At 28.2% G+C, this 21084-nt stretch overlaps 1 protein-coding gene and 1 long non-coding RNA gene across 2 annotated transcripts; one reads left to right on the plus strand and one right to left on the minus strand.

Moving 5' to 3' along the window:
• Window positions 1–5337: 5337 nt before the first annotated feature.
• Window positions 5338–8285, plus strand: LOC126898883 (uncharacterized). The gene is made up of 3 exons (XR_007702397.1): window positions 5338–5484; window positions 5985–6134; window positions 8038–8285. It is a non-coding gene; the product is annotated as an uncharacterized LOC126898883 (long non-coding RNA).
• A 3835-nt stretch (window positions 8286–12120) lies between these two features.
• LOC126898864 (uncharacterized) lies at window positions 12121–12841 on the minus strand. The gene is made up of 3 exons (XM_050673271.1): window positions 12760–12841; window positions 12521–12702; window positions 12121–12349 (listed from the first exon to the last, which is right to left on the minus strand). The coding sequence occupies exons 1-3, from the start codon at window positions 12839–12841 to the stop codon at window positions 12176–12178; spliced, it is 438 nt and encodes a 145-aa protein (XP_050529228.1). The 3' UTR covers window positions 12121–12175.
• Window positions 12842–21084: the final 8243 nt, after the last annotated feature.

The following is a 21084-nucleotide window of genomic DNA, read 5'->3' on the forward strand; positions in this document are numbered from 1 at the left end:
CGTAATCAATTAATAAAACTGATCGATTCTCAAAACTTTAGCTTTAAATCATCAGCTAATAATCTAAAAATTAAAACTACTAACTCTGACTCGTACAGAAAAGTCATCAACTATTTAAAAACAAGTGATGCAGAATATCACACATATCAACCCCGTGAACAAAAAGCCTTTCGTATCGTTATACGTAACTTACATCCCTCTACACCAACTACTGAAGTTGGCGCTGCCATCGAAGAGTTAGGCTACTCTGTCCGCCAAGTTACAAATATTATTCATAAAAATACCAAGCACCCCCTTCCAATATTTTTTGTGGATCTTGAACCCGCCCAAATGAACAGTGAATTATTCAAATTAACTTCGTTGCTCCATACTAAAATAAAGGTAGAAGAGCCTCACAAACGTCGTGAAATTATTCAATGTTCAAATTGTCAAGAATACGGTCATTCAAAAGGATATTGTGCTCATCCTCCTAGATGTGTTCGTTACGCAGACTTCCATCCCACTTCACAGTGTACTAAATCAAAAGATACCCCTCCTACTTGTGCTCTTTGTAAAGGTAACCACACAGCAAACTACCGTGGTTGCTCAGTACACAAAAACTTACAACGGTCAAATCTCAAATCTAACAAACCCCTTAAAAATATTAACACTATTGTAAAAAATTAGGAGTTGCGATCCAATGATGGGACTCACTCTACCCCTCCTAACATCTCAGACAATAAAATATTTCCTAATCTTACTCAAAATACCCAAATCCATAGTTTTTCAAGTAAAGTCGATTCTCAAATAAACTCACCAGAAAATTCATCTAACAACCAATTATCCTCTTTTTTAATAGAGTTCAAGCAACTCATTTACCCCTTAATTCAATTACTTACCACTGTAATTAACAAATTAATTCCAAATAATGACAAATAATCAAACTAATAATAAGTCTCTTAATATCATTCTTTGGAATGCTAATGGTTTTTAACAAAAAGAATCTGAATTTTTAAACTTTCTTATAGATAATAAAATTGATATAGCTCTAGTCACTGAAACACACTACATAGATAACTCCAAACATTTTTTTCCTGGTTACAATATTTACAAAACAAACCACCCAGATGGTATGGCACATACGGGTTCTGCAATTCTCATCTCATCCTTAATGCAACACCACCTTCTACCAAGTGTACTATTACAGACTGTCCAAGCAACAAATATCTCAATTTCAATAAATCATAATCCTATAATTATTTCAGCAATATACTGTCCTCCTCGACCAAACATATCTCAGCCCCACTTAGAGCAGCTTATTTCTTCATTAGGACGCAAGTTCTCCCCCAGCGATGAACTTTAATGCCAAGCATCCATTATGGGGTAGTCGCGTTGAAAACCCTAGAGGGAGGCTATTTTACAATTCTATTCTATCTTACGGTTTTTCAACTATTTCACCTCCTGGTTCTACTTACTGGCCAACTCACAGGAATAGACTACCTGACTTACTTGATTTTTTTATATCATCAATCCCGGGTCATATAAATTATTCTATTCATAATATATGTGACCTATCATCTGATCATTCACCAGTTTTGTTAAAGATTGAAGAATTTCCAACACAATCTCCTCCTCGCCCCTCCCTTTCCAAAGGACCTGTAAATTGGAATAAATTTTCCTCAACCTTAGAAAATAGTACAAACTTAAAAATCCCTCTAAAGTCTTGCAACGAAATTGACTCCGCAGCCCAACAATTAGTCAGCTCAATTCAATCAGCTGTACATGAATGTTCTTCTTATGATTCCACTCAAAATTCCAATTCAAAATTAAAATCTTTTCTTTTACCTTCCAATATAAAAATACTAATTGCTGAAAAACGTAGGGCCCGCGCCCGTTGGCAAAGAACTAGACTTCCCTCAGACAAGTCTACTTTCAATAATCTATCTAACTCCTTAAAAAAAATAATTCAAAAATATAAAAACAACCTCTTTGACACGAAATTCAAATCCCTCAAGTCTCAGGACGGTTCATTATGGAAAACTACTAAAAATATGCTCAAACTGAAAGATTTTTCCTGTCCTATTAAAAAAATAGATGGTTCGCTTGCCTTATCTGATCTTGGCAAATCTAATCTTTTTGGAGAACACCTTTCAAATATTTTCACACCTCACCTTGATATTATTCCTAGCAATTCTCAATTAATCAAAATAAATATTTTTTTAGATTCTCCACTACCTATGTCTCTCCCTACTAAACATGTCTCTCCAAATGAAATTGAAAATGTTATTCAAATATTAAAGTCCAATAAATCACCTGGGCATGACTTGATAACAAATAAGATTTTAATACATCTCCCTAAAAAAACAATTATTTTAATAACTTTCATATTTAACTCCATGTTAAGAATCTCGTATTTCCCTACCATTTGGAAACAGTCTATTATTATTCTTATTATCAAACCGGGCAAACCCCCCAACATAGCAACCTCATATAGACCAATTAGTCTGCTTTCAGTGCTTGGTAAGCTATTTGAGAAAATCATTTTGAAAAGATTAAGACCAATCTTAGAATCGCATAAAGTAATACCCAACGCTCAATTCGGGTTCCGTTCAAATCATTCCACTATACAACAAATACACAGGCTAGTCGATATAATAGCATCATCCTTTGAAAATTAAGAATATTGTCCGGGAGTCTTTCTCGATGTGGCTCAGGCCTTTGATAGGGTTTGGCATCCTGGCCTACTCTATAAAATTAAATCATTCCTCCCTGCTCTCCTATACCTTCTTATTCGCTCGTACCTAGAAAACAGAACCTTTAAAGTTCGTTATGGTAATTCTTATTCCTCTCTTTTTCCCATCCTAGCAGGAGTTCCACAAGGTAGTGACCTTTCCCCCGATTTATACAATATTTTCACTTCAGACATCCCCCAAACTCAAAACACCTCTTTGACTACCTACGCTGATGACACAGCCATTTTATCTTCCAATAAAGACCCAATCGCAGCTTATAATGCTCTTCAACTCCACCTCGACTTTATAGATAAATGGTCCACAAATTGGAAAATTAAAATCAATGCAGACAAATCAGTAAATGTTCCTTTCACTCTCAATAAAAAAAATATGCCTAATCTCTCCTTCCAAGGAGTTCCTATCCCTTCTTCGACTCAAGTCAAATATCTTGGTATTACACTTGATAAAAGATTAACCTGGGGTTCTCATCTCAAATCCAAAAGAAAGCAATTAAACATTAGATTCCACTTATTACGTCCTGTATTAAAATCAAAACTTCCTGTACATAACAAAATAATCATTTATAAGTCAATGCTAAGACCAGTTTGGTCTTACGGAGCCCAAATATGGGGTTGTGCCAAAACATCGCAGTTTAAAACAATTGATGCCTTCCAAGCAATTTCCCTTCGTACAATCACGTCCGATCCTTGGTATGTCTCCAATCTTACCCTACATAAAGATTTCAACATTGAACCAGTCGATATTTTAGTTAAATTATACTACAAAAAGTTTCATTCCAAATTACTTCTACATCCAAATCCATTAATTGCTAACCAACATATAGTTACAATTCCGGACAACCCTCCTCGCCGTCTAAAAAGACGCTGGTGCCGTGACCTTTTAAATAATATTGTGATGGCTAAATAACCAATTCAAGTCAAATGGGTCCCATCACTGGATAGCTTCCCTTTTTCCCGTTTTTAAGTCAAATGTGTTATAATCTATTGTTCACCTATTTGCTTATTGTATCTTTCTTATGTACAGATTGTAAATTTTATTATTTTATAAATAAAAAAAAAAAAAAAACTTAATAAAGTCTCCATAATTTAACTTAACTATCATTTTATTTTTTATTTTTTTTTGCGTGTTTCATCGTAAATTGACTCGTGTATTTTTGTATTTTTTCCTTTCAAAAATCAATTCTAGTTTATAAGGAACGGGCAACAGCCTTGTATAAGGTAGTCCCTGATCATCATGGATATGTAACAACTGTCACGAAGTTTTCGTGTATCTACTATCAACGACTCATCGAAATTCGACTCAGCCTTTAGTACTTTTCTATTTATTTTGTATCTTAAATTGTTTTTAATGTACAAAATTTAATTTTTTTTTAATCCTACTGTGGTCCGACAATACATTGTCTCGCTCAGTGGGTCGGCGACCCTTTCTTTTTGAATTTTTCAGTGCGTCATGAAAGTTACAAATTTTCGTTGTGGCCAATTAATTCATTTTTTTTTTTATATTTGTAACCTTTCAATATAAATGTTAGTAATCAATTTGTAGTTATTTATAGGGTGGTGCGAGAGAAGTCATCGTTGTAACCACCATATATCTCTGCTTCGTGTCAATGCTTGTGAGTACCATCCTAAATTCCTATACAGCCAACTTTTCTTTCATAAAAGAACCACGCCTATAATCGCACTTAACCCGAAATATAATCTTGGCAGTCGATTGTATACCATTACATCATTACCATGTTAATATATTTCTTTAATATGTATTATGAAAATTAATATATATTAATTTAGTCTGTCTCTAGCCTATTCAAATTTAATGTCTTATTGTTCATCACATAATAATATAGGAAAATAAGACCATTAAATTGTAAATACATTACAGACATTATTTATTTAAATAGGTTTATACATTTGAGTTGTACCCCATACACCCCATGACCTAATAATGTCTTGCTTGATATTATTTATGTATTAAATATAAAATAATGAATCAAACGAAATGCAAAAATATAAACAATTTTTTTCTTATATTTAGTAAAAGTACTTTTAAAAAAATAAATGACAATTTATATTGAAATGTTGACAAACGTTTTTTTTAAAAAATTTATCAATAATGTTAAAACTTATTTTTGCTGTAATAATTATATTTTTTACATATCATTTTTTCCCATTTTTATTTATTTGTCAAAGTTTTAATGTTTTAAATAATTAATTAATATAAATTAAAGCACGTCCATATCATTAAAAGTGTATTTCCATTGTGTATATTCAAAAATAAATAATACACAAATATGGGTTTTCGAGAAACCATATAATTTGTGAATCTTTAAAGGAAAACTATTTCGGTCATGTTTTAAAAAATTCACATTAATTTTATCGAGATGCACTTCAAAATTGATGATTAGCATAAAACATCATTGAAAATTTTAAATTATTTCTTTTTTTAGAAAAAAAAAATGATATAAATTTGTACTTATTTACTACGAACATTATTCTTGGTAAATATGGTGTGATGAATGTTAAAAATTTTAGTGATAGACTCGGTAGTTTATTTTCGAGTATTTCTACTTCTAAATCTATTAAATGATAATGATTTTTTTTTTAAGGATCTATCGTGTGCTTAAAATGTAAAGGAATAGAAAAAATCAATATAATAAATGTGAAACTATTGAAATGTTGTGGTATCTATGTATGTACAAATTGTATCAATTCTAGAACGGGAACATTATGTTGGTGTGGAAAAGATTTAGTGGAAGGTACTTTAAACTTGTTTTATTTTTCTATTATGCATTTTTTTTAATGTGTAAAATAATAATATGATATTTCAATTTTTTCCTCACCATATATATTATTATTTTTTTTAATTTATGAGAGTTGATACACTACCGCATGTCTACTTATGTGAACAATCCAAAAATAAGATAATCTGATAAATATTCGTAAATACTCCCACTTCAATTTCTTATCGGCTACCTAACTTTAAAACGGAAATACGATATAGAGAATAGTAAAGGGTTGATCGATTAAATAATGTAACCTACACAAATTTATATTAAACGTACAAATCACATCAGGTTTGCTTAGAAATCTTCCAGCACCGGCAATAGTTATTAATGTAGTTTACTAATTTATTTAGCGTTTTATACTGTAAACTATTTTAAAAGTTTTGCGAACAACGAACATTTTAGATTAAAAAAATATGATTATAAATTCTCTTAGATGATAACAGTATTTTTTAAAGAATTATTTTTTTAAGAAAAAATCGTCTGCTCAAATTGTAAAAAAATAAGAAAAGGCGTTGATGGTAATTCGGTCATTATGAAATGTTGTGGAAAAAATTTATGTGATTATTGTATCAATAATTACATGAAAACTAGTTGTTTATGCGGAGAAGACTTAGTAAAAGGTACTTAATACTTGTTATTTTTTTATTGTGTAATATTTGACATACAAGAACTGGCCATATTACAGAGCCAAATTATATAATTTAAGGATTTAAATAATATTTTTAATTAATTTATTTTTTTAAATTTTGATTAGCTTAATTGACTGCCATAATATTATTTGTAAAATAGTAATGTAATATTGTTCTCTTTTTTCCTAACGTGAGATTTCTTTTATAATTTATAAATTTTGATCGACCGTATCAGCTTATGTAAAAATTATATGAATAAGGAAGTCTGATTAATATTTTCAAATTTAATAAGATTTTATGACAGTGTATATTACAAAATCTTAATCAGTGTACTAGAGTAAGTGTGTGTGTTTGTCCTAAACCAAATGCACAATAACATTACTATAAATGATTTTGCCGAAGAATACGTTGCAGTCAGTGGCGGCTCGGGTTTTGATGACGGGACGATCGCACTCCCTACTAAACCTAATTAAAAGAAGAAAATTAACTGTATATTCTAAATTCTAAATCATTATTAAAAATGAAAACTTTTAAACAGTTAAATAGTTATAATAAATTTGTCATGTGCGAACATTAAAGTCGATTCCCTCAGTAAATACGGATACGCACACACACACACGAGTAGTGATTGGACGACCGGCAACGTCGTTTGAAAAACATTTTAAAACGTATATTAAAAAACGTGGAGCACAATCGTGCGCGTGTGGGTACACTTCAGCAAAACAATAATATATTACAATAATATTGGGTAATTTATTTTTAGAATTTACTGCATTTGCGTTCGTCGTTATCGGTGGCTATAATAGTATAATCGCTATTATTATTACTTTCATTTCTATTTTCTACTGCGACCTTTAAAATAATAATATGTGTATTGTGTTTTATTTTATTATAATTAATTTTTTACACCAATGACTAGCATTAATATATTTAAAGTCGCATCCCAACCACCAGTATCCACTGTTTGCAATACGTATTTCTACAGAATTATTCAAGTTGTAATATCAATAAATTAAAGATTAGAATGTTATCTATAATTAAATAAATGTAAAAGTCATACATTTTACAAAACATTTATTGATGAGCGATGTATTAAATTGAATTTTTATTTCACTCATGAATTTTTACACATTTTTATTTTAATAATACCAAAATTATAAAACTGTTTTTAAAAAATGCACTTGTGATAAGCAGTAACAGATGATAATTTATTTCCTTATCAATCTGTTCCTCATTAAAGGTATAACCTAGTCTTACTAAATTGAATAATAATAATCTTATTGATAACTAAAATTACTCGGATGATCACTCCCCGAGCTAAATCTTGTCTTTTGTAGCTGATATAATTAAATTAAAACTAAAATAATGAAACTCAAAAATATTAATGGACTGTATATCTCATATATTATATTACTGTAGGCGCACTACAACAGCCGATAGACCAACTAAGTTTCAAATTTGATTTCTGAAAAATCTAAATACCTATTTAAACTTACTAAGTAGATATAAAATTGCTATAATTTCTATTTTATTGAAGTCAAACGATGATGAACATAAACATAAAATTATGAATAATTTTGATCAGTATTATAATGTAAGATCAAGATTTCGACACTGGATTTTTTGGTGACCTGTATAAAGGGTAAATGTGAATAACAACTTATGTGAACAAGGTCAAAAGTGTCACTTTCCTTTTTCGGTTGTCGTTTTACTCAATACAACATTTTGTATAAATGTTTAAGATTTAGTCGTTGTTTGCCGTCTATAAAGTTAGCAACACGATGCCATTGTAGATCTCTTATTTCATATTATAAACTATTATATTATGAATAATTTTTTAATCTATATTATAATTGTATAAAATTTGTTTTAAAGTTTTGATATTACTCTATAGGTATTCCTTTCAAACGGAAACGAAAATGTACGAAGTGTAAAATGAATATTGGAAAATATAATTTTTCTCCTCGTTGTCCACAAATATTTTGCGAGAATTGTTTTAACTCGGTAAAAACTATTTATAAAAACAGATGCAGCTATTGTTGGGAACAGAATATCAATACAGAGAAAACATCATTCTTCTGTTTTCGTTGAATATGATATTTAATTGTAATACAATATACTATGTAAAATAATAATTAATAATTTAAAAATATTGAATTTCAAAACACTATTTTAGTTCAATTTGGAAGTTTAGCGTTTATATCATTAAATAGATAATTTTATGTGGAATAAAATATTCCATTTTTTAGATTGACACGACTTACGTCACAATAATATAGTCGACACTAGTTTTGAGGGTAGAGACCCGTGGGCCGTTTATTAATGAGCAACAACATGTTATTTTTAACACGCTTCTATTAGTTTCATCTGCATGTATGTTTGTAACTCTCTACGCGCCACGTGTTATTATTTTCACGTATCCCGTTGTCTATGGCCTTGAGACTAGACTGTCGTAACGAATTCACCCTACCCCGCTCACCACTCGCCGGCAAACACTATTCCTGTATAAACAAATTTGTATATAAACAAATTTTTATTGTTTATTATTAAATATAAACATTTAAAGATTTAATTTTTTTTTGAGTTAATATACATGTATAAAATATAAGGGAATACAGGTAGCTAATTGGTTTTTTATGACTATATTAGCAGGTATGTAGCCTTTATTATCAATGGACATAAGACACTTTGCTGTGAATTTATAAACACACTAACTGGCAATACAGAAATTATATCTATTGATAGTGATTATTGACAATAAACACTCCGTGACTGTAACAACGATGTCACAAAAACTAGCGTGTTTTTCAGTTTTTTTTAACTATATTTATTTTTATTTAAAATAAACATACGTAAACCTCATCATTGGTGCAGCTGTTTAAAAGATTTTTGTAATTAATAATAAGCGTAAAAGTGTAAAATTAATCACAGAAATTATTATTTTTGTCAATCTTAATTAAAAAATTTGCAAAATAAAGAACGTACAGCTTCAGCTGATTAAATGTCTAGTAGGTTCCAGAATAAGAAACTTTTAAGACTGAAATATATAATAAGCTTATTAATTTTTGGAGTTAAGGTATTATCATCATCATCATCAGGCTATTGAAGCCCATCGTTGCTCTACGCTGCCTTCTCCATTTCTCTCTATCATTTGCCTATTACTCAGGGTTATCAACCTCAAGTATCCGAAAATTCTGGTTGGGTTCATCTATCCAACTTTTCTTCAGCCTGCGCAGTGGTCTGTTGCCTTCTGGTTTCCAGTTAAGCGCATCCTTTATTATTCCATTCGATATCCATACGTGTCCAAGCCAGCATATTTTTCTTCTTTTGAGAGTCTATATGATGTCTTCTTTTCCCCACAGGTCTTTTATTGTTGGATCTTATTTCATAATCATCTGTTTGATCATTTTTTTAGAACCAAAAATGCGCCGTAGCAATTTTCCTTCTTATGGACTTTTCACACTATACGAAATGTTAACGTCACGTAAAAAAAAATGTAACCATATATTTACGTGACGTTGATGTTCCGTATAGTTTGAATTGTCCTTTAGACTGCNCATAATCATCTGTTTGATCATTTTTTTAGAACCAAAAATGCGCCGTAGCAATTTTCCTTCTTATGGACTTTTCACACTATACGTAAAAAAAAATGTAACCATATATTTACGTGACGTTGATGTTCCGTATAGTTTGAATTGTCCTTTAGACTGCCAGTTTCCTTTCGTCCCCTTTTGACATAGGCCATGTTCGCATGCGTATAAGATCAACAATCTTACTAAAACATTGTATAGACGCGTTTTTGATTTTTTTGATAATAATTTGGAACTAAAGGATTTCTGAAGTGCGAAATACCATCTGTTTCCGACTTTTATCCTTAAGTTTATTTTCTCATAATAATTATTACGGCTATTCATGTTGACTCCCAGATATTAAAACCTTACTACTTTTTCAAAACAATAATTTTCTATCTCCAAACTTATGTGTTGGTCTACTTAGTTACCTCTCGTAACTACCATATATTTAGTTTTTCCTTCGTTTATTATTAGTGCCATATTCTGCGCTCTGATTATCAGCTCATTCGTAATATTCTATATATCTTCTTCATTTGATCCAATTATCACTATGTTATCAGCGTAGGCTAGTAATGCATGTGCCTTTCCATTAAAACTAACACCATTCGCTGTTTCTTAAACCTTCTTAAACTTTTCATTCTGTCTTTGATCCTCGGTTTCTGGTTGGTCCAGTATTTCTTGGAAGACTCTTATAAACTCTTCAGCAATGGATTGTTCGTATATTATCAATTCGTTATTCTAATTTTTCATTATTGCCAATTTTGATATATACGATTTTCTTATTTCGTTGGCTTTCCTGAAAAACATTTTGGAGTCTTCCATCTTTTCGATTTGTTATTTTTCCCACTTTTTTTTCTTTCTTAATTACTTTTTCAATTCTCTTTGTTACTGGGCTAGTTTTATTTTATTTTCATAGTGCTCTTCTTAACTACCAGAGATTTTGCTTATCTTTTTAGTCCGATTTTTCCTTCCACGTGGTACTATGGATTTCAAGACACTGATTGTAAGGCTGGGACTACCTTCATAGGATTCTAACGACATCAACCGCGATGTTAGAATTTTTCCAATTTGGAATATGGCACTATGTCTGTTATATCAAAGTAATAGATCCGAACATTGCTTTATGTCTCTATCAAGCTTTTGCTCAATAAAATTTTTATGAGAATCGTGTCTCTCTGATCAACGGGCTATTTCGAATTTTTGAATGATTGTATATGATACAAGTCAGACAAAAAATTGTTGCAAAGTAATGGCTATGAAAATTCTTGATTATTGATGGGATATTAAGCCTAGGAAATATGATTTTAATCTTAAAAAATGTCAGTATGAATGATCCAAATATTTCTTTAATTTAAGTTTTCTCCTAAAATATAAAACCCAAAAAGTTGGATAATAGCTCATTAGAGAGAACTTGCCAATGGAGACGAGAAATATAATTCTACAAAAGAACTCAATCTTTTATAGTTTATCTATTACACAGTTTCTAGTACATGTACTACAAGACTAGTACTAACTGTACCCTTCCATGTTATCATGAATAGACATCGATTCTTTATGGGTCACCTTAGTATTTTAGTATTAGTTTATTATATTAGTGAATAATTTTGTGAGTTTAAACTGAAAAGGATAACCATCATACATGGCAAAATAGTTGCGCAACATCAAAAGGAAAAGGACTTCAAATATTGATTTATTTTTTTCGTTTATAGAAATAGGGCTCCTAAACACTAATTCAACTCATACTGCAACGAATTAAAATTTAATATTTATACTTAATTTATTTTTTAAAGAATAATTGACATATTTGGTTTTTATTTTTAATTTTTTATATATACCTTTCATTAATAATTTTTTTATTCAAACAATATTTATTAAAATACTACAAATTTTCATACTATTAAGAAATACATTTTAATATAAAATATATTTATAATGCTTTGCAACTGTATTATTTCTTTTTATGATATTCTTTATCTAAAAGCACTCGAAAACAATTTTCGACTGCATTATTAGGGAATAGAATGTATGAAAATAGTTTAGTCATATGCTTAACAATTACATATTAATATAACAAAAAAATATTCATCTTGATAAAAACAAATTTTTAATTGCTTAGATACTAATCATATTTATAATAATGTAGGTAAATTTTGATCATAGTTTTTACGAAAGCCTTAATATTTATTCTACTTAAAAGTAAATTCTACTTCATTGATTTTATTCTATATTAATGTTTAGTCTGCAGTAAATCTTAATAATGTGAATTTACCGGACTGTCCCATATTACATTAAAAAAATTATACAACCTTAGTGATACGTCATTGACGTAAAAATATTAATTTTTTACAAACATTTTATTCATTGTATTTGTTAAATTGTTTTTTAATTGTTTAACTGTCTTTTATTTTTTGTTTACAAAACTTATCAGTTTTTTTATTTTTATAATTCTTTTACAAAAATTTAACTGTGTGATCCGTCAGGTTGCGGTGTAACTGATAGATAAGTCAAAACTCCTTTTCCCGGGATAGGTTTTATCGCCACATATGCTCTTCCATCTGGAGACCAATGTTTCATGTATACATTAATTGGTCCCATTGGTGGTAAAGAAGGCACTTGAGTTGTGATATGTTTTCCCTATAAAAAAATGCTGGTAAAAATAAGATGTCTAGATTTTATGAAGTGACGTTGTATTTTTAAATTTGTGGCAGATAGTCAATCAATTTTAGTATATCGTAGGGCTGCAAATTAAAGGTTCCCAACTAATTGGTTTTAACTAAATTTCTACATATCTACAAAAAAACTTACAATAGCTTCTGGAAATGGAGCTAATACAGGTGGAGGACTATCTGAAAATATTCCGTGCATTATGCCAGCTCTTATCATAATGCGCAAATATTGAATATAATCATTCCGAATTTTGATATTCTCAAGGCTATCGTCGGGTAACATTGTTAATTTATGAACCCATTCTGCACACCTAACTCTATCTATATTATAAAAAGTTCATTACCTATATATTATTTATTAACAAAAATATTTTTTACCAAACTGAGATTCTAGTTTGAATGAATTGTTCACGATATCTCTAAGAGCAAATTTAAACTCTTCATTATCTTTTAATGACATTTTAGTTTAGCAATTATTTTTGTAATTTCTTAGTATTTACAAAATTGCATTACTGTTAATATAATAACAAAAAAACATTAGGTTAATTTGTTTATAAAATAAATTATTAAAACAAATTTTAGCCGACTATCATTTTAATAATTTTAATTTAAATTTTAACTTTGATGAGAAGATGAAAAGATATTAATTTTACTATGATGTTTTTATTTTATTTTTTCTGTGACAAAACATCTTATCATTTATGAGAAAATAGTTACTGAAGTTAAAAAAAAATATTAGTTTTGTGTAAAAAATCCCTGTTTGAATCTTGTTACAAACAAAAAATAAGATTTAATAGTTAGTTTTAAATGTGTTCAGGGAGTATTTTTGTAGATTTTTTTTATAAATTCATCCTTATTTTTAATACACGTTTGTTATAGATATTACGAAGTATTTAACTATTATATGATTTCTCCAATATATAAATATTATATACAATATAAAAAATTAAACATCAATTTCATACTAAATTAATTTTTTTACAATATACATTTATACATTTAGATAAAAATAAACTTTTTAGGGAGACTTATTAATATGGTGAATGATTGTACATAGAAATAAAGTATAACAAAATATAATGTTTATCTCTAAGAAAAAATATTTATAAAAACACTTCTGAAAATGAACATTAACTGATTAAATGAGCCACTTTACAAAATTAAAGAATAACTAAAGAAATACAAATTCAGAATCAAAAATTCGAATATATAACGTAAACGCATTTTTTTATTTTTAATAAATCAAATTATTCAAAAACTAATTTGCTACTTTACACGCACTGTTCATTTTTGCTGTTGTAAAAATGATTTCAAACATTTTTAATTAAGTGCTATTATATAAAGAAAAATCTAAATAATAATAATTAATTATTATTTAACAAAATTCAAAAAGTTTTGTTTAATTTTAATAAATTACAGGGATGTAATTAACCTGGTGTGAGGAAGAGATTCCCTCTGAATAAGAATAATTATATGATGAAGATATAATTTTTTTTTATTAAAAAAGAAACTTGGTACTACCAACTCATTAAGTTAGTGTCTAATAACGACTAAGATTTATCACACAATTTATGTTTTATTACAATATTTTATTATATAATATATTGTGTGTCTGCTTTCATAAAACTAAGTTCTCGCACTACTCGGCGCTATATAGCCTTCCAACTATATAGTGCATCCAACCACTACTAATTTCAAGCCAACCTATCGTACTTATCAAACTTCATTCGTTCACAACTTTTAAACGGTTATTGGACATTCATACGCTAATAAACAAAGTCGTGAATAGTTAATTAAATTTAATTATTTAATGTTAATTATTAATTTAATTTAATGAGTGGATAAATTAACATAATGGATTTTTGAAAGTATTTTTCTTTATCAACAAATCTTTAGGCCACGGTCACACGAGCGTACAAAATGCGTTGGTACGCACTGTTGTATTTATATATGTAGAACAATCTTTTGTTCTAACTTATATAAATAGTAGTTCAATAATAACGCAAAATGTAGTTAATAAAGATATAATCAATCAAAAATAAAAACATATAAAATATTGATACACTTAAAAAACGGATAAATAAATAATACACAAAAATAAAATCTTAAAGTCACAAACGTACCACACGGAAAGAGATTACCTTCGGTACTCCCGAGGTCTTCTCTTTCTCCCCTTTTAATTCATTCCGTTTCATCTTATATACTAAAATATTTTGTTTGTCTTTTATAAAATTCATATAGTAATCATTTTCAAAAAGGTTTATAAATATTTACTTCCTGATCTAGTAACAATAATTCTGGGAATTACAATTAATCCAAACATTACATAAGTGTTCTACTTCTAGGTTTACAAATAATAGACTATATTATATTTTTGTAATAATAGATTAAGAAATTCATAGTTAAACCAAACATTACAAAAATGCTTTCTTTTCAGTTTTATAAAATAATGACCTATATTACAGCACGTACTTTTTGACGTGCGTACCAACGCAATTTGTACCCTCGTGTGACACCAGCCATAAACTAACTGTATCGAATAAATAGCATTTCTCCATTTTTAAATTCAATTACTTTAAAATCCATTTTTTTATCATTTTAATCCTTTAAGATCTATGTGACTATAATATGGTTTTAAAATATCTGAAATTTGCGTTTTCTTAAATTATGAGCTAAAACTTTAAATAATATTAATTGAATATATCCGTTTGGGTTGGGTTCAGAATTTTGCAGCGAAGAAACCTTTTTTTTTTATAGAAACGCCTTTTTCTGTAAGTAGTTTCGTCGCTAGAAGTGAAGTGACACAAACAATACCTAAATCAAATTTATTTTCATAATTTTGTTTTAATAGTTAATTTTGAACTTAAGGCCATAAATTTAAGCCATGTAGAAATAACCAGTTTATATAAACAATACCCAAATATATTTTAAGAAGAAAATAAATTTTTAAAATAACATATTGTATCTGATGTAGCGTTACGCTACAGCTTTATTGTCGTTTTTTCAGTTGCACGAAAATCCGTTGGACAGCGCTGACTGTTAATTTTTATTCAAAAGAATATAAAATAATGTATTTTTTATTTAATTAGATAGTAATGCTTGTATATCCTTTTATATTACATATCAGTCCAAACGGGAATTCGTTATTCAAATAAGATATAAAAATGCACATTTATTCATTACAAAATATTAAAAATAAATGATTAGCAAAGGATTAATCTACACTACCCAAGTGATGGTGAACTGTATAAGGTACACCCATCTTTTTTTAAATAAGTTTCATAAATTAATCTAGGAATCTCAATTTCTATTGCTAACTAGATTAATAACGTGCATACACAGATAGAATATTCGATGTTCGCAACAACGCGTTACCAACCATGATCAAAATTTTTTATATTAAAATTCTTTTCTAAAAAAGCTATATTAATCTTCAACGGTGATCATAACCTTCGCGTCATCAACTGTGATCAAGAATACTGAGTTTTTCTAATATTCCTTTTTATCTTTTGTAACAGTGCTCGTAATAACGCTTTACCAACCGTGATCCAAAGGGTTATCCTTGCCTCTTTACCAAAATTAAGTAGTTCTTAAAGTAAGACTAATATGCAGGTACGTAGCCAGAAAATGTTTATTGGACAATTTTGGGCCCTTGTATCATTTTCCATAATTTGTTTCCAATGAAAAGCTTGTGGGGGGGCTCCCTCCACTCCTTAGACAGTANTTGGATCAAGTATAATGATATCTGACAGTGATTACTTAGACAGTATTCCATTATATGAATCTTACAAGTTCAAAATTTGTGTTTATTTTTAAAAAATTGGTGGATTATTCCAAAAGCTTCATAAACTGCTAGTTCCTTATTAATATCCTGATTAAGATAAAGTATGTCGAATGAAAAAGGGATTATTAAAAAATAGTATTTCCCATAAAAAAATTATATTGATCAATACACTTTTCAATAAGTTATAGCATTATAAAGTTAAAAATGTAAAATACAAAATCGAGAATTTTCACAGAATAATAGCATTTGGTAGCCATTTTCATCGTGAAGACCAAATAAAGTCCGAAATTTTTTTTTTCCATAATAAAGTATATTACATTAGCTTTAATTTAAGATATATATAAAAGTGTCAGACCATCCGGAACACTTTCAAAAGTTAAGCGGAAAAAGTTCTACTTTCTATATGCAATTTTCAGATTTGAACACCCCCCGTATATAAGGAAATAGTCTGATTTAAAAAAAAAGTATATCCAATGAAAGATGTATATAAATACTACTTCTCATGAAAAAATTGTATTGATCCATACATTTTTTAAAAAGTTATAGCATTTTAAAGTAAAAAATGTAAAATATAAAATCGAGAATTTTCACACAAAAATAGCATTCGGAGTCGTTTTCACCATGAAGTCCAGAGTTCAAATTTTTTTTTCAAATTAAAGTATATTACATTAGCTATAATTTAAGGTATATATAAAAGTGTCAGACCTTCTGGATCATTTTCAAAAGTTAGGTTGAAAAAGTTAATTTTTTGTAAAAAAGTTGTCATTTTAAATCCCCTCCTATGGGCAGGTTAAGTGTCAGATTTACAAAAAATAAATACCAAATGATAGATAAAGACATCAAGCATCTATAAAAAAAAATTATATTGATATGTTCATTTTTGAAAAAGTTACGGCAGTTTTTAGTAAAAAAAATTGAAAAAATTTCGAAAATTAGCGATTTTTAAATTTATAATTTTTTGGGGGGTTTCCCCCCTTTACGGAGAACGAGGGAAATTTTTCCATTTTTTAAGGTAATATCTTCGACTAGATACGATATGTGATCTTTTGACTTACCATTAAAACAAATCGGTTCGGTGAGACTGAGAAAAAGTGGTAACAGATACAAAAAAAAAAACACATCATAGTAAAACCAATACCTTCTCAGCTTTGCATCGAAGCTAATAAAATAATGATGTGAACATATGTTAACTAAATTTTTCAAATTTTAAACTATTAAGAAAAAATAATTTATTCCTAAATACTAATAACAAATAAGTTATAAAAAATTTTAAAATAAATATATATTATAAACAATGTAAAATTTATTTTATTTAAAATTAAAAACAATTCCTGTCTTTTTTTAGTCATATTTTTATTATTATTATTTAAAGAACGCAAACAACAAATTAACAAAAACAAATAAATTACCTATTGTAACTACTAAATTATAAAAAAAGAAACAAATTAAAGATAAGATTTATCAAAACATTTTTCATATAGTATACTCTATCGAATTTTATAATCAACTAGATTCTAATCAATGCAGATACTTGGTAGTTTGTTATCATTTGTTGGACCAGAATTAAAAAAAATTTACCTACAACCACGTTTGGAGTAACTGCTATTCCATTTATTATTACGTCAGAACGTTATCTTTTTCAAATAACGTTTTCTATGAATATAAAAATGAAAATACAGCCATAATAATAACTGTATTACTCATTAGTAATCAAAAATTAATAATAATTTCATTGTATATAAGGCCTAGCACGTTTTTGATAACTCGTAAAAATATTTGAATTTTAAATTTGGGGGGGCCGGCCCTGGGTCACATTAAATCTAAGGGGGGCCAGGCCCACTCATGTCTACGTGCTTGCTAATATGATAGGTAGTTGTTTAGTATAGATATATTCGTTCTTTTTAAAATAAGTTGATTATTTGAACAAATTGTGTTGTGCTTTCGTATTATTTATAAATTTAAGTTAAGTAATATAAATTCAAAGAGTACAAACGTAGAAACGTTTCACTGATCAGGGAAAATTTTAAATTAAAATAATTAATGCTTATTTTTGAACATTTATTGGTGCTTTAATTTTCAACACAGTTAATAAATAACAGTCGATACTTAATTCTTCATTTTCCAATCGACCAATAATTTAAATATCACTTCTTTTTGCAAGCACCTAATCGTAGAACAATAATCAATAATAATAAAATACATACTTAATATTAGTAAAAATTATCTTTCATCTTACGTTTTTTGTTGCGGTAGTAAGCAGAAGATACAAATGTAAACTTGAACTTTTTACATGTATTACACTTTCCGCAAAGTCCATGTCTATTATTTCTGGTTCTCTTCAAAACGGCCGATCCCGCCCATGCTGTCTTTCTACGACACTTTACACAATATGACATAGAGTAAGAGTCACAACTCATTTTAAGACTATAAAGTACAAAAAAATTACATATTAAATAAGATATTAATCTTAAGAACTTTTCTATTAAACAAACCTTTACACACAAGTGAACAACAAAATACTAGATTATAGTAAAATGAAAATCTCAAGCGATACAGATTATTAAAACAAATTAGTATTACTTTTACATATTATAAGTGAATAAATAAACATTTATTACATTTTATTAGCCAACAACATAAATAAAAATACTATCCATATAGCTGTAAATATGAATTAATAATTATAATAATTAAAAATTACAGCACAGTGGGGTCGTGGAATAGTTGGTCCAGTATAGATGATATCTGACAGTGATTAAAATCACTATCATAAGAAACGCTTCGATGCAAATCTGTAGTGTTTAATTTAAAAAAAAAAATTTTGTTAAAATAGCATATTTTTGAATACGGTAGACATTTTTGCATAGAAGATAGGTCGTCGGGACAAATTTTTTTTTTTCATTGAATAATACATAAAATAAACTTTAATTTGATATATGTTTAAAGGACGCAGTATTTCCGGAACATTTTCAAAAATTAAGTTGAAAAAGTTATTTTTTGTAAAAAAGTTACTATTTTAAATCCTCCCAGTGAGCAGAATAAGTGTTAGATTTTCAAAAAAAATTATATCAAATGAAAGGGAAATATCTAAGGTTTCAATACAAAAAAATATTATTTTTATTTGTTCATTTTTGAAAAAGTTATGGCAGTTTTAAGTACAAAAAACATCCCGATAAAAGGTAATTTTTATCGCAAACATTACATATTTTTTTNTCCCGATAAAATGTAATTTTTATCGCAAACATTACATTTTTTTTAGAATTTTCGACAGCCATTTGCACATAGAATATAATATGTCCGGACAAATTTTTTGTTTTCATTAGATAGTATATAACATAACTTTTGATTTGATATATGTTTAAAGGACACAGTATTTCCGGAACATTTTCAAAAGTTCAATTGAAAAAGATCTATGTTTTTAACAATATTTCAAGTTTTGAACGCCCCCTATATAAGGGGAAATTGTCCAATTTTATTAAAAATTATGTCAAATGAAAGATGTACTTATAATGTATTTAGAAAAAAAAATCTGTGCTGACATATACATTTTTAAAAAAGTTATAGCATTTTTAAGTTGAAAATTTAAAATCAAAAATCGAAAATTTTAACAAAAAATAGTATTTTTTTAAATTACGGCAGTCGTTTAAATGTAGAAGGTAAAGTGTCGGGACAAATTTTTTTTTTCATTTTATAGTACATAAAATAAGCTTTAATTTGATATATGTTTAAAGGACGCAGTATTTCCGGAACATTTTCAAAAATTAAGTTGAAAAAGTTAGTTTTTGTAACAAAGTTGCTATTTTAAATCCCCCCCAATGAGCAGTTTAAGTGTTAGATATTCAAAAAAATGATATCAAATTAAAGGGAAATATCTAAGGTTTTAGTATAAAAGAAAATTATGTTGATTTGTTGATTTTTCAAAAAGTTATAGATGTTTTAAGCAAAAAAAGTGAAAAAATTTCAAAAATTAGCGATTTTTAAATTTGTAATTTTTTTGGATATTTCCCCCATTTGCGGGGAACCAGGGAAATTTTTTCAATTTTTAAGGGTAATGTCTCCAACTAGATACGATTTGTGATCTTTTGATGTATTTTTGAAAGAAATCGGTCCAGTGAGAGCTGAGAAAAAATGNCTAGATACGATTTGAGATCTTTTGACGTATTGTTGAAAAAAATCGGTCCATTGAGAGGTGAGAAAAAATGGTAACAGACATAAAAAAAAAAAAAAAAACACATCATAGTAAAATTAATACCTTCTCCGCTTCTCATCGAAGCTAAAATATAAAGTTTCTAAGTGAAAAACAATACTAACTGAATGCATTTCACTATTAATAATACCTTAATGCCTATTTAGATATTTGTTACCTATTTGGTATATGTTAATAGTTTTCAGATTTTCCGGAACATTTTCAAAAATCGAAATGAAAAAAATTTTCTATACGTGCGTATAAAGTCTCTTTCAAATCTTTCCTGTACTTAGGTTTTAATAAACCGTACATAAAAAAAAACTTAGCACAGTGGGGTTGCTCCACAGTGGTGACTTAGCATAGTTATGATAAGTATAGATAATATCTGACAGTGATTAAAATCACTATCAAAAGAAACGCTTCGATGCAAATCTGTAGATAGTATTTAATTCTAACTGAATTCATTTTAATGATTTACTTTAACTAAAAAAACCAATAAAAAAAAATTCTAAAACTTGTAATCAAAATGTAAGTAAAAAACGATAGCACAGTGTGAGCGTGGCATAGTTGAGACTAATATAGATGATATCTGACAGTGATTAAAATCATTATCATAAGAAACGCTTCGATGTAAATCTGTAGATGGTGTTTAATTTAAAAAAACGGTAGCACAGTGGGGTCGAGGCACAGTATAGACGTGGCATAGATGAGATAAGTATAGATGATATCTGAC

The sequence above is a fragment of the Daktulosphaira vitifoliae genome, unplaced genomic scaffold (genome assembly GCF_025091365.1).
Source record: "Daktulosphaira vitifoliae isolate Bord-2020 unplaced genomic scaffold, ASM2509136v1 Scaffold_2, whole genome shotgun sequence".
Taxonomy (NCBI): Eukaryota; Metazoa; Arthropoda; class Insecta; order Hemiptera; family Phylloxeridae; genus Daktulosphaira; species Daktulosphaira vitifoliae.